The following is a 15,460-nucleotide window of genomic DNA, read 5'->3' on the forward strand; positions in this document are numbered from 1 at the left end:
CTTAGGCCTCCAGTACTGTGAGAACAAACTTCATACACAAATTCATGCAGTGGATAGCAGTTACACAGAACAACATACCTGGTACTGCAGCTCTGTTTAGATACATTGGGTGAACAGTACTTGACTGATTTTTGGTTGAATGATGTTTTTCTCAGAACGTTTTTTCTATTTGGGTGGCGTTCCTGCCTCCCAGATTCTACAAAAATGACTGCAAATTTACAAGAGAAGCAGCAGGAACTAACCTACGCTGTCTGGTTAATTGTGATTAAAATTAGAGTTACTAACATTATTAACATTATAACTAAATTTCAGCTTAAGATTTTACTTACCTCCAGTTTTCAGCTGCAGAACATTTGCAATAAATACAATCAATACATAAACAGCGTGAAATTCAAATATTGCTTATAAACCGATAAATGCAGTATTTTGTTTCTTAAATCATCACTTTGGGCCCTGTTTGATTGGGATAACAACAACAAAACACAAAATAAATCTTATTTAAAAATCTTGCAATTTTATTTGCATATAAAGGCAGCTAAATATATAATTACACAATAAATTTAAAGAAACAAAACAAAAAAAAATCTAAATTTAAAAAATAAAAAAGTAACTGAAGTCAGAAAAAGCCCAGTAGCATTTACAGTGGCAATGTTTAAACAACTATTGGCAACATTTTTTTGTGCTAGCAAGATTGCATTTACACACAGTGCAAAAAAATTAGAAAAAATATAAAATTAAAATTACAAACACATTAAGTTTTAAAAGAACAACTAAACCTTGTTTAGGTAGGTGTATAAAAGAAAACTATTTAAGCTAAACAAGTGCCCCCCACCCCAGCACAACATCATCATTCCCCCCCAGCCCCCTTCCATCACTTAGCAGGTATATTAAACAACAGCTGTGGATTTTTGCATTTGCAAAAATGAAACAATATTTCTTTGAGGTATGACATAATTTTCTCCAAAGGGGAAAAAAAAAATGCATAAAAAATGAAACCATCTTGGCTGGATTAGTAATCTCACAAATTTGCCAAGCAACTGATAGACTGCAACCAGATGTATCTTCGTTTGTCCACAAAATAGAGAAACAATGTAGTGGTACTCTGAGCCCTGACAATAACAAGAGTTATACATTCATTGAGATATCTGAAGCTTCTGGAATCCAACTCTGTGCTTTTCTTTTAAACTTGAATTAAATATGAAGCCTTCGTTTTGCAAATAAAATGAACGGTTTTCCTGTGCAATATACCAAGAGAACAGTATGACAGCAGTCGGTGAAGTCAGGTTTTTTGTTAAACTACTTGAAGGATGTTAGCTTGCTGCCTAGGGAACAAATGCAATAGCCCTGTAAATGGAAGGCAACCAAATTACAACTGCATTTATCAACTTATCCGGCAAATGTGAAATGAAAATCAAACAATAATATTAATAAAATAAAAAAAATATTATATATTTATATACTGTATATATATATTTATATATATATATGGCTGTTTTACAAATTCACAAAGCTTCATTCATGGAAGCCATTCTGTCTTTAACAGCATACATATTTCCCCAGCCTCTTTCTCTAGACAGTCGCCTGTAAATCTTTTATACTGACATTTTAAAAAAGGTCCAAATAACTGTGGAAAGAGGTGGTCCTTGGGATTTATTCCACTTTATCATTAAAATAGGAAAAACTAATAAGTCGAATCGTCTACTCCAAGAGACAAGCTAGTGCTTCAGGATCCTTGAGGGTTTGGAAGGTCAAATATGATTGGAGGATTGGTTGGCTGAAAGCTGACTGTACAGGTTGAGGCATTGATGTATGTTGTGTAACCATCCGTCATTATGCCATAGCCTATGAGAGAGAGCAAACAACAAGCAACGTTAGAACAAGAGGCCTGTGTGAAGTCCAAGTGTCATTTGTTTTATTAATGTAACCAAAACCAAGACATGGCATGCATGTGAAGCTCACCTTTTGCAAATTGCAGGGAGGAGTCTATTTTTAGCCCAGATGGTTGGATTATTCATACCAAACATTTTGTGAAACTCCTATTTAGTCTTTATTTTCCCTCTATGCCTAACAGACGGCTTTAAGTGATTCCTCTAGCTAAGTGGATCAAGCCGGAAAAATACGGATTATACTAGAAGGTGTCAGTCTAAAACTAATCAACTACAGCAGAAAAAGATTTTTAAAAACGTGCAAGTATTTAGGTCAGCCACTACTATTCCACCTCAGTTTACATACTTATTCAAAGCAGCAGAGTATTAGTCTGGATTTCTTACAAGTGTTATTGACACATACTATATATTCAAAGACCTGCTGCCATCTAAATTCTTGATTCAGCTCAGACTAAGCTACTCTGCCGTCTGTCTGGAATTTACACCAATGATACCATATGCTCCAGTTTCAAGACACTGCGTTCTGCTTCATAATCATTAACAAAACCTATCAGTAGAGTTTTCCCTTGTGGTATCAGTAGGCCTTTTAGCACTGCTTTATGCTGCACCTCACATGACGATTAAACGAGTAGCAGTAGAGCACTGGGAATAATCTAATATCTTTGTAAGAAATAATGCTGCTTCCTTGATGTAAATAGACTAAAGCCACCTGCCAGCTACACACACTGACCTCCACTGGGCTTTGATGGCACAGAGCAGCTGATAGAAATGATAAAGCTTCATCGTCACAAGCAATTTCATGACAAACTTGCACATTTATGATCAGTGACTTCTTAATACATTGTAAAGAAAAAATAAAAGTCACTTAGTAATAATCTACTAACATCCATACAGAGTCTTAAACAGGTACAACATGCTTAACCTTAAAGTACTATTATTATTATAATACTGTAAATTAGGTAAATGATGTTATCTACCTAATGATTACACTTCTAACAACTGTTCACCTATAACTCCAATACAATATAATTAAAAAATATCAATATAAAATTTTACATTCATGGAAAACTTTGTTTCTTGATATAAAGAGAATTGTCTGCGCCTTAACATCAGCAAAACCGAGGTACTGGTTATTGTCTTTTGCCTCACCAAAGAGCCTCTATGTCCGGTCACTATTCAGGGAGTGGATGTAGAGGTGGCCCACTCTTACAAGTACCTGGGCGTCCATATCTGTGACAAGATGGACTGGTCTCTGAACACAGAAGAACTACAGTGCATCTGGAAAGTATTCACAGCGCATCACTTTTTCCACATTTTGTTATGTTACAGCCTTATTCCAAAATGGATTAAATTCATTTTTTTCCTCAGAATTCTACACACAACACCCCATAATGACAACGTGAAAAACGTTTACTTGAGGTTTTTTCAAATTTATTAAAAATAAAAAACTGAGAAATCACATGTACATAAGAATTCACAGATTTTGCTCAATACTTTGTCGATTTAGCAGCAATTACAGCCTCAAGTCTTTTTGAATATGATGCCACAAGCTTGGCAGACCTATCCTTGGCCAGTTTCGCTCAATCCTCTTTGCAGCACCTCTCAAACTCCATCAGGTTGGATGGGAAGCGTCGGTGCACAGCCATTTTAAGATCTCTCCAGAGATGTTCAATTGGATTCAAGTCTGGGCTCTGGCTGGGCCACTCAAGGACATTCACAGAGTTGTCCTGAAGCCACTCCTTTGATATCTTGGCTGTGTGCTTAGGGTCGTTGTCCTGCTGAAAGATGAACCGTCGCCCCAGTCTGAGGTCAAGAGCGCTCTGGAGCAGGTTTTCATCCAGGATGTCTCTGTACATTGCTGCAGTCATCTTTCCTTTTATCCAGACTAGTCTCCCAGTTCCTGCCGCTGAAAAACACCCCCGCAGCATGATGGTGCCACCACCATGATTTACTGTAGGGATGGTATTGGCCTGGTGATGAGTGATGCCTGGTTTCCTCCAAACGTGATGCCTGGCATTCACACAATTGAAAAAGAGTTCAATCTTTTTCTCATCAGACCAGAGAATTTTGTTTCTCATGGTCTGAGAGTCCTTCAGGTGCCTTTTGGCAAACTCCAGGCGGACTGCCATGTGCCTTTTACTAAGGAGTGTCTTCCGTCTGGCCACTCTACCATACAGGCCTGATTGCTGGATTGCTGCAGAGATGGTTGTCCTTCTGGAAGGTTCTCCACAGAGGACCTCTGGAGCTCTGACAGAGTGACCATCGGGTTCTTGGTCACCTCCCTGACTAAGGCCCTTCTCCCCCGATCGCTCAGTTTAGATGGCCAACCAGCTCTAGGAAAAGTCCTGGTGGTTTCGAACTTCTAACACTTACGAGTGATGGAGGCCACTGTGCTCATTGGGACCTTCAAAGCAGCAGAATTTTTTCTGTAACCTTCCCTAGATTTGTGCCTCGAGACAAGCCTGTCTTGGAGGTCTACAGACAATTCCTTTGACTTCATGCTTGGTTTGTGCTCTGACGTGAACTGTCAACTGTGGGACCGTATATAGACAGGTGTGTGCCTTTCCAAATCATGTCCAATCAACTGAAGTTACCACAGGTGGACTCCAATTAAGCTGCAGAAACATCTCAAGATGATCAGGGGTAACAGGATGCACCTGAGCTCAATTTTGAGCTTCATGGCAAAGGCTGTGAATATTTATGTACATTTATGTGATTTCTCAATTTTTAAATTTTTAATAAATTTGCAAAAATCTCAAGTAAACATTTTAACATTGTCATTATGGGGAGTTGTGTGAAGAATTCTGAGGAAAAAAATGAATGTAATCCATTTTGGAATAAGGCTGTAACATAACAAAAAGTGGAAAAAGTGATGCGCTGTGAATACTTTCTGGATGCACAGTATATAAGAAAGTGCAGAGCAGCCTCTTTTTCCTTAGGAGACTGCCTTCTTTTAGTATGGGAAGTGACATCCTTTACATCGTCTAGAACTCTGTGATTGCCAGCACAATTTCCTACTCTGCGTAGTAGATAGTAGCAAGGCAGATAATGACAACAAAATTGAGTGCCATTATTAAAAATGCTGCACATCATCTCTCTGACACAAACACTGAGGACTTTCAGCCAACAAATTATTAAGCAAATGTGTGTCAACAAATGCTACTGGGGCTTCTTTATGCTAATAGCAATCTTCTTCCTCTTCTTTCGGCTGCTCACCTGCATAATGCATCATTGGGACTGTCAAGTCAGGCATGTACTTTTCTTTCTCTTTAATTTTTTTTTCCTTTTTAACCATTCTTGTGTTTATTCGGGCCACAGTATGTGTATGTATATATATATATTTTTTTATTTAACTATGTATTTATCTATAAAAGCCAAATTTACCCCTTGGGACAAAAAAGATCAAGATCTATCTATTTAGAAACCTCTGACATTGCAATACATTTCACAAATCAGTAAAATGCAAGTAGTGCTACCTTCTATAAACATTACTGTAGGTTACAGCTGTGTTTTTCACCTTTTTCCGTGGCAATCAAAACCCCCCGAAGAGGCCTTTAAAATTCTGATCGACTCCTCAACATAATGGGTAGGGAAGCTGCCCGAGTAAATTTTGAAGAGCAAGGGGCTAAGTACTGAAAGTAGATGAGTACATTTCTTTTAATGTCTTGTATTTATACAAAGTTCTTGGGTATCAAAATCAATTATTATCATCATTATTATTATTATCATCATCGTCGTCATTGGCTCCAGCAGACCCCTGTGACCGTCTGTTAGGATATACAGTAGCAGGTTGGAAAATGACTGGCTGACAATTTTACTATGTTTACATCATATTTACATATTTCTTTGCTTATAAGATCTCTTTAGAAACTTAATTTATTACTAATAGAACACAGCATGAGAACCAAACTGGTTGAAGATAAAACTGAACACTTTTCAAAGTGTCATTTTATGAAAGCAATTTACACTGAATTTTACTAAAATGTAAGACAGCTGTGGTTGGCACACTCTCATTGAGAAAGCAGCTTACCTTCATGGATTCCTCCAAAAACATGTAGTTTAGGCCTCACTCGCCTCTGCACTGTGTTCAAAAGCTCTACACAGCCAACCCTTTGCAGTTCCTTCGGGACCCAGTCTCGGAAACCTAAAGAAATTGTAACCAGACTGTCATACACGTCATAGACAGAATTCTTAAATACTGTACAACAGTCGACTTGCATGTGGCTTATAAAGCTTTTCTTGCCACAGAAAGATTTCTATGCCTTATTATTTTTTTTTTTATTTGTTAGTATTTTACACTCTTATTATGCCAAAAAAATGGTTACCATCCATTGGATAAATAATAAGTTTTGAAAACCACTGTTGAGTTTGTTGTCTTTTTAATGGGCAGTGATGGTGTACTCAGGAGATCTCATAAAAAGTGGCTAACGTTGCCGCTTTATATCTACTGTTACCTAGATTCAATACCAGCCCAGCTACATTACTATGTGGAGTTTGCATATCCTCCTTGTGTCTGTCACAGCTGTCTCATACTCATATAATATATTAAATGAATTTATGAACTCTAAACTGACCTCATGTGAGTAAGTCTTAGTGTATGAGTGGTGTTGCCAAGTGATTTATGAATACAATATTTAACCTCAAAGTGTCCTTGTGCACATATTAGTATGAAATTCAAAACAAACCTGCTGCTGTGAAGTTTAAAGAAAAAAGGTTCTGAAACAAATACCAATATTTATACAGTCCCCCAAATATTTCTTGTTATGCACTTCCTCTGTATATAAACTGAGGTTCACTTAGAAGAACACCTTAAAGTATTATTTGTGCACAAAATGTGATATACAGCAGGTACAATAGGTGGGTATAAACAGACAACTTATTTTGCCATAATCCTGTGTGGGATCAGTTCAATCTAAAAGTTAAGGTGAGTATGAATGCAGTGTGGGTGACAAATGCATCTGTGTGAGCATATCAAGAACATTAGAACAATCTAGATGAGAACAGGTCATTTAACCTTGCAGTTCTGTCCACTTAATTTTTCTAAAATAACATCCACAGTTTAGTTTTGAAAGTCCCTAAAAGTCCTACTGTTTGCCATACTGCTTGGTAACTAATTCCATGTGCTTAGGGTTCTCTGTGTAAAGAAAAATGTCCTAATGTTTGTATGGAATTTACCCATAACGAGTCTCCAACTGTGTTCCTGTGTTTTTGATGAACTCATTTTAAAATAAACTCTTGATCCACCATACAAATTCCCTTCATAATTGTAAACACTTCAATCATGTCTCCTCTTAATCTTCTTTTGCTTAAACTGAAAAGGTTCAACTCTTTTTAATCTTTCCTCAATACTAGGGTGTTGTGTCATTTTGCTTGACTTTTCACTATAATCTTTCCTCATAATTCAACCCCCCCTATAGTCCTGGAATCAGCCCAATTGCTTTTCTGTGGACCTTTTCTAGCGCTGCTGTGTCCTTTTTGTAGCCTGAAGACCAAAACTTCACACAGTACTCTGGATGAGGCCTCACCAGTGCATTATAAAGCTTGAGCACAACCTCCCCTGACATGTACTCTACACATTGTGCTATATAACCTAACATTCCGTTAGCCTTCTTAATGGCTTCTGAACACTGTCTGGCAATTGATAGCGTAAAGTCCACTACGGTTAACATTCTATTTTCAGACCTCCCACTGTGTATTCAAACCTAGAATTTTGACTTCTTAAATGTAATACTTTACATTATTTACATTAGATTTCATCTGCCACAAATCTACCCAAGCCTATATGCTGTCCAAGTCCCTCTGTAATGATTCAATAGATTCTAGATTATCTGCCAATCTACCTAGCTTGGTATCATCTGCAAATTTAACCAGCTGTTACTTATATTCCTATCCAAAACATTTATATATTATTAAAAAATAGCTGCCGCCCTAATACTGACCCCTGAGGGACATCACTCTTAACATCAGCTAATTCTGATAAGGTTCCTCACAGCATAATCCGGCCTGTGCTTAATGCTTCCTGTGTCTTAGCCAATTCTGCACCCCTCTACACACCACATCCTGATCTCCCACTTCTTTTAGTTTGACGCCCAACCTCTCTTGTGGCACCTTATCAAATGCTTTCTGAAAGTCCAGAGAAAAATATCATATGCTCCACTCTGATCATATCCTTTTGATGCTTCCTCACAGAATTCCAGCATGTTAGTAAAACATGACCTCCCTCTTCTGATCCCATGCTGACTGTTCAGTAAAACTCCTATTCTTGTGTTGTTTAATCTTATCCGTAATAATTCATTCCATTAACACTAGAATCCCTGAAGCCTGCAAAAATATTTGTAATGCCGGGCCACGCTAATTTTTCTTGCGTCTTCTAATCATTGCGTTAATTGTGCACCGATAGCGTCTTTGTTTTGCAAATGTTTCAGCTGGACTGTAGGCAATCTGCTATCCCATCCCCGACCAAGGCAGCTGAAGTCAGACACAAATTACTCACAGCTGAAGTCTGTTTATCTGGGAATGTGGTGTCTGAAATGGTATAGGAAAACAATAAAATAATATAAAATTGTTATTTGATATGCATACATTTCATGTGTGTTCCAAGTTTACAACGATCTGTATAAATGTTGGATGACATTTCTTGTGAGGCAAGAAATGCTGAACACATAATTAAAACAGAATTCTTTTCATATGTAATTTTACACAGTATTTCTTTTTCACAGTAATTTTATTCAGTATTTACTACTAAAATACTTGTGTTTTAATTCTGTTTGACATGAAAAGCACCTCCTCACTTTCTGTTCTGTTTATCCTTCCTAAAAAATGTGTATCCCCTCTATGTTACTCATCCCCATCTTTGTTACTTAGCCTGGTTTCTGTTATTGTTATAATACCATAACTATGTTCCTCTACATACAACTCCAACTCACTTGTTTTATTTTTAATACTTCTAGCATTAAGACAAGATATTTTTAATGTGTTACTCATTTTACATTTGTATTTAAACATTGGGTTAGAACAGAAATACTGCCTAGGGTTTTTATGAGTGACAGTGTCACAGAGGTATAGAAGAATGGGCCACCACTCAATAAACATCAAGTCAACAGCAATCAGAAATAAACTGCTGAAGATGAGTATGAGGGAGATTAACGTGACTAATGCAGAACAAACAGATGGGCATCAATCAGCCAATTAACAGGAATTTTTGCAAGAGACCTATCTGAATGCACAGCTTGTTCTGCTTTGTTATGGATGGAATGTGGCAGCCACGAGGATAGCAATTTTATAACGTCTCTGTGGAAAACAAGAAGATATAAATGCAGCAGTCTAAGGGACACAACAAAAAATGCAGCAGAAAAAGGAATTGTTTGGGTTCAAGAATTTGGTTCCTACTTATTCATGAAGGTGGGAGAATCAGGATATTGCCAAAGTGCCAACACTAAGAGTTCATGAATCCACATTATTGGGGGTCAGATATTGTAGATATACTGTGAATGTGCACGTTTTTTTTCCATGGCAAATACAAGGCTCCTTTGTACAATGAGAGCACCATTTGAATGCCACAGCTTATACAAACATTGCTGCTTATCAGGTGTATCCATTCACGAAAGTATATCTGTGAATTCATTTTTTTCCAGTAAATAATCCATACTATAGCAAAATTCTGGAGTCATTCCTGGAATATGACAGTGATATTTGATTGGTACAATATCTTCCCTCAGCTGCCAAATTATGATTCAAACGAGTAGCTACATGATAGGATAAGATAGGGCAGAATAGAAAATTAAGAGTAGCTGTACATTAACAGTCCACAACTACGATACTGGCTGGAATTATAAGGCCGGAGTTAAACTTCACGCGACGCGACGCATGCTGCAGCGGACGCTCCTGCTATGCAAGCGTTGTAGTGTTCATACTTGCGCGTGTACTTTATGTAAATCTGGAGGAATCCACCAGGTGGCAGTGCGAGATGTTATCATGGTGAGAACATGTTCGGCTTCTCTGTGTTGTGAATTGCCTAGAACACTCATTAAATTCTGATGACGCCTGATATCTCTGAAAATGATGTTTATTAATTAAATCCATCAGTCCAGGGATGTGTCCATTCCAGCAAGCATTGGGCACAAGTGAGAAACACACAAGTGAGAAACAATCCCTGAACGAGGCCTCAGCTCATCGCAAGGTGAATACAAGCACACACACACTAGCGTCATTTTAGCAGCACCAAATCCCCAAATCTGCATATCTTTGGAAGGAAACCGGAGCACAGTGTGGAATACAAGCAACATAACTCCCTGTGAGACAGCAGTGCTATCGCTCCACCACCTTGACACCCCCATGTGTGTAATTATTCCCCCAATGTGTTTAATTATTAAAAGTATTCATTATTTAAATGAAATTATATGTAAAAAGTAACATACACACTTTAATGCATTTCATCATGAAAGTGGTATCAAGTACAAATTTAAAGATTCTAAATGTGGAGAGAGTTGGAATATCATACATTTAATTTGTTCTGTATGGTGATCTATTGCTGCTTGCCGCTTCTGTCAGGTCCAAGAAGCTTGTAGTGATTAAAAACTGGGATGACGTTTACAATGGTCTGCATTAATGATAAAGTAAACTACAAGGTTAAAAAGGACATTTCGAGATTAAAGCTGAAATTTTCACTTTAATCACAAAATACACGTTTTCACCGTGTCCTTTACTTTTTTTCTCAGTGGCTCAAATACAGTGCTATACATAATGTTGCTGTTGTTAAGTTGCAAAAAAAAAAAAAAAAAAAAAAAGACGACACAAAAGATGGTATGTGAGACTTTTAAAATGTATCATGTCATTAGATCGGGAATATGTGAATATCTGTATGCTGGCATTTTTTTTCACCACATCGAAGCATTCATCCCGTAGGATCTGAATAGAGGCTTTCTGTGACATGTAGATAGTAAACAGACGTTCCGACTTTTAGCACACTGCGCCCCCCGACTTTTTGCTGGTACTGCAACTTGCGCACGCGTCACGCTAATTTCTGAGGACCTGATCAGAGGATGCATGAAATGAACGCTGGGAACACGTGGCAGCCATGATGCGGGCGCGTACACGTTCTGAACGTGAAGTATAAACCGGCCCTTATGGTAATGCAGATGCACCAATCTGTTTAGTTAATGTGTGGTCTTTTATTAATTCTGTCTTGAAAGAAAATGAATAAGTATAGGTATGTATACTTAAAAAGTGCTCACTCTGTATAAGTTGTTAAGCTTAAACGTCTTTTTGAACATTTATGCAAGTAAGGTTTGTTTTGGCTTGCTACACTATTTTTGGTTCCTCAATTTTTTCACTATAGGGATAATCTTAGAATTTGGTGCAATCTGTTTGCCTGGGACTAAATCTTGTGTGTAAGAATGCCACATAAATGTAACTTCTTTCTAATTAGTCTTATAAGTGATTTCTATAATTATACCATTCTCTGCATCAGATCTTCATTCAACAGTGAGAACCAACCAATGATAAAAAAAGAGGTCTTTGTTAGGAACAGTAACCAAAAAATTGCAATTTCAAAAAGTAATACAGATGGGCCCTTTAGTCATACTGAATAATTACATCGGTAATCAATTTGTTATGTGTTTTTGATTTGAAATCCCTGCATTTTTTTTAATTTATTGAAATAAAAATTCATTTCATTATTCTCTTGTAAAACTATAGAAATTTATAATTACACAAACAAGACCCTGATAAAATTGTACATTATCATTAGAAACAATTTACTGATCTCAAGAACTTTCTGTGTATGGTCACATAAACATTTAAGCATGTAGGAATAGTGTGATTTATTTCAGTGAAACTGCACACAACATAAAATAACCTTTTAAATGGTCATATTTACTCACCAAAGTTAAGAGAATGTAGCAAGTCTGTTTTTTGATAAGTGAATTGTCTGTAGAGTTTTTTACTAATGATATGCACCATCTGAACCACTTTGTGCAAAACTGTAACATTCATAATTTGAACAACTGCCTTACCAGACTGTGGTACAACTGGAAAACAAATATTGCACTTCTTATTTATAGAAAATGCAAGGAATTATTTCATATCTCATATCTTTTCCATTCTTGCCTACAAAAAGCTCAGTTTTACTGATCTAAAGACATAAGAAACATGGAAGCAAGTGTATAACAGAATGATATGAACTGCATAATTAACTTTTTGTGTGACTTAATACTGTATGTGTTGAAGATGCAAGACTTTAAGAATACTTACACAACAGACAACACATACACAGGTTTTTCTACTTGTCAGTTTCTGTAGCAGCCAGTTGTAATTGTTGCTTTTTATTCACAAAAATGCTTTTTCACTCGAAGTAGAGCTGTCAACAGTCTTGTGAGGCAAGACGTAATTCTCAAATTAGACTACACATCTGGGGACAACACATTAACATGTGTATAGTGAGTGAATAGTAGTGAAATCCTGCACTGCAAAGGCTACACCCACAAGGGTTTTTCCTAAAACATCCACCTCCAATGATTCTAGTCCATGTGTTTTATACTGCTGCAAGGGTGAGAAAAGGGAGAAAGCAAAAGATACTCAACAAAATACTTGATGCTGAGAAAATAAAAAGCCAAAATTGATGTTATTCATTCAGGATCTCTGAAACTTAGTAATTAATTTACACATTGTTAATGAGTGCTGTGACAGTGACAACAGAAAGACAGACAGACACACTTGTAGATCACTGCAGCTACTGGGTACCACACTTTTGAGAAGTTTCCCTGTCTGCAAGGATCTGTCATCATAACTATTGCAAAACTATATGACATAACAGCAGCAAATAGAGTTTAAATTAAGTATTGTGGTCTATGGATATACAATGAGTTAAAATGCTTTGGCTATGTTGTTATGGCTTGTTTGCATTTCCAATTAGACAGGTTAAATTTCTTTAGTTTATCATTTAGTTGCGCAATCAGAAGGTGAATGTTGTGCAGCCATCATCCTGATTTTTCTGGTGATGTTAGCCAGATTCACTGATTCGGGTGTTTTTAGCATGAATCTGAATCTGCTGGGGCTCTTTGTTATCTGCTCTCTTAATGGCAGTGTGATACACAGTATACTTCATATACATATTTTGCAGTTAATATTGTCACAGGCATAGCTTCTAGTTCTTTCCAGCATATACTGACTTCTACACTGTTGTTGTAATGCTGAACAACAGAGCGCAAACACAGCACTTGCCACAACATGTCATTCACATTTACCATTTGTCTATTGATGCTATTGAATGCCAATGTATAATGTGATGCTACAGAAAGTTTTTTCCCATGCAACAGGTTATGTTTATTTTTAGAGCGTGTAATGAGCTCTCTGCACATGCGACATACATCTATATGTCTAATAGTGTTTTTAGGAGACTTTTGGATTATAGATGCTTCATCAGAAACCAAAGCTTGCTGTCTGTTTGACCAGGTTAACAAGAACACATCAGATCTTTGCAGTTCAAAATCACTGCCCCTACTCTAAATGCCACCATCATATGGAGCTGAACTGGTTTAGAAATGTAACACACAGTGAGCCTTCTAATTGTCCCCACCCTGTTTTAAGAGCAATTCACCGATGGTTGTTATGTACCCAAGAGGTATATATTATATGTCTGGCTTCAGCAAGACTAGGCAGTCACAAACAAAGAGATGTGTCAAGCAAAAAAAATATCCAGTTTATCCTGGTATCTTTTCAGCCCAAAATATGCTAAATAAAAACAAAACAAATTTCAGCTACCATTTACAAACACAGCATATACTTATAAACATTTGAATACTACCAAACGAAATAGGAGTGTTTCATTCTGAAAGTCTGTATTTCAAAGTTACTTTACATTTTTAAGCTATGGCAGTGAAATTTCCTTCTAGCTTTTTATTTGATAAAACTTATTTGTGAGACTGAATTAAGCTTTATCTGATATGCCTAAAATGAGATCATAATCTTTCAAATTTATAGCACTGCCACAGTAAATGTGATTTAAAATGAACCTAAAGTATGCTCATAGATATTATAGAACTGTAGCTTTCAAATAAATGACAATGTAACAGGCAGAAAATATCCCTTATACACATAATATATTATATATAATTAGAATTTGAACATCAAGTGTATACAGCAACTAGAAGCTGCTATAAAATAATTAGAAAGATTAAGTAATTTATTGCAAAAATACAATTAAAATTTTTTTAAAGCTGATCTGGAAATTACGGAAACTTACCAAGTGGAGGTCCATGGGTCATTAGGATGTCAATGCCCTCAGGGATTAGATTCCATTTATCCAAGAGTGACTGACCTCTAGGTAAGTTAAAGCCCCACCCATTGAACCAGGGTGTCCTAGCAGAGGAAGAAAGGAAAAAAAAGTTATCATGGCATTAGTGTTTCTGGGTAATAAAACTCTTCAAAGTTTTTTACTTCAAAGAAAAAAGACATACTTTTTGTATAAGTCAAGAAAGGAAAATGGAATTAACTTAAGATGGCAAATGCAAGAGAGTTCCAAAAGTCTATTCACATACACTTTTGAAGTTGTTCCCTATGGCTGAAATTTTCATGAAATCTTATTCAACTGTTCACAAAAACATCCTAAAATATTCAAATTGGTAGGGCATCATGGAGAGAAGAAATGAAGGTATAAGTAAATGTGATGCATGCCAACGAGTGAATTTCTCAGATGAGACTCTTCAGGTTATTACATGCTGATTTATTATTTGATATGATTATTTATATGCTGATAATTAGGAAGTAACTATTTAACAATATTTTAGCAATAAAAAGCATTTGTTTTGCACGTTTTGAGCTAGCAGCTGGATAAAAGACAACTGACTCTCTTTCATCATGGACTTTTTCACATTGTTTGTTGTTGTGCGGCGCTAGTGACTATTGATTTCTGTTATGTGATAAACTTTGTTCTCTCCATTCTGCATGTAAAGAGGAGATTAATTTTTTTTCATTGGCCAGCTTGTTCAGACAATGGCAACAAACCCCACACTTATTTCAATAAATATGTTCTTTGGCTAAAACAAAAATATAAGTTGTGGTTTCAGAGAAGCATCTTATAGAAATTCTCCACTGGGTAAACATACAGTATATTGTCACTTGCATTAAAAAATATCAGTCTGGACACAAAAATCAAACTTTGAATAGCATCTTTCAACAGTGAAATTTACATCAAGGAACATTACAAGTACACATAACTAGTGCAAATGCATTTACATACACATTTTCAAGCTGAGCAACTTGCTCAGAGTCACACAATTGGATGGAAACACTAGCTGAATCAGAGACGAACTGGCTTAGAATCAAGTTCCGTGGCCATTAGCTACCACTATTTTCAATGATGGGAATATCCATTTCCATACATTTACATCATAAAAGCTATGGTATCTTTCTCATTTAGTGCCAGGCAGTTTCTAGATATTAAATTCTGATACACACGAAAATGTTACACCTTTGATAATATTCAGGTTGGTAACTCCTAATAAGATGAGTATAAACATTATAATGAGCACTAACATTTACAATACTAGAGAAACCAGAAGAAGTCAACCAACTAA

The 15,460-nt window shown here is 36.5% G+C and overlaps 1 protein-coding gene across 4 annotated transcripts in view; it reads right to left on the reverse strand.

Annotated features, from left to right (window-relative positions):
- Positions 1-555: 555 nt before the first annotated feature.
- The window catches only part of mpped2a (metallophosphoesterase domain containing 2a), a 267,488-nt gene continuing 252,583 nt past the window's right edge, over positions 556-15,460 (reverse strand). For all 4 annotated transcript variants that reach the window (XM_039749526.1, XM_039749508.1, XM_039749517.1 and 1 more), the window contains 3 exons: positions 14,128-14,243; positions 5,917-6,030; positions 556-1,842 (listed from right to left, as the gene is read on the reverse strand). In XM_039749526.1, coding sequence (XP_039605460.1) covers positions 1,724-1,842; positions 5,917-6,030; positions 14,128-14,243 — 349 coding nt within the window. In that variant the 3' untranslated portion in view covers positions 556-1,723. The remainder of the gene's footprint in view (positions 1,843-5,916; positions 6,031-14,127; positions 14,244-15,460) is intronic.

The sequence above is a fragment of the Polypterus senegalus genome, chromosome 1 (assembly GCF_016835505.1).
Source record: "Polypterus senegalus isolate Bchr_013 chromosome 1, ASM1683550v1, whole genome shotgun sequence".
In the NCBI taxonomy this organism is placed as follows: domain Eukaryota; kingdom Metazoa; phylum Chordata; class Cladistia; order Polypteriformes; family Polypteridae; genus Polypterus; species Polypterus senegalus.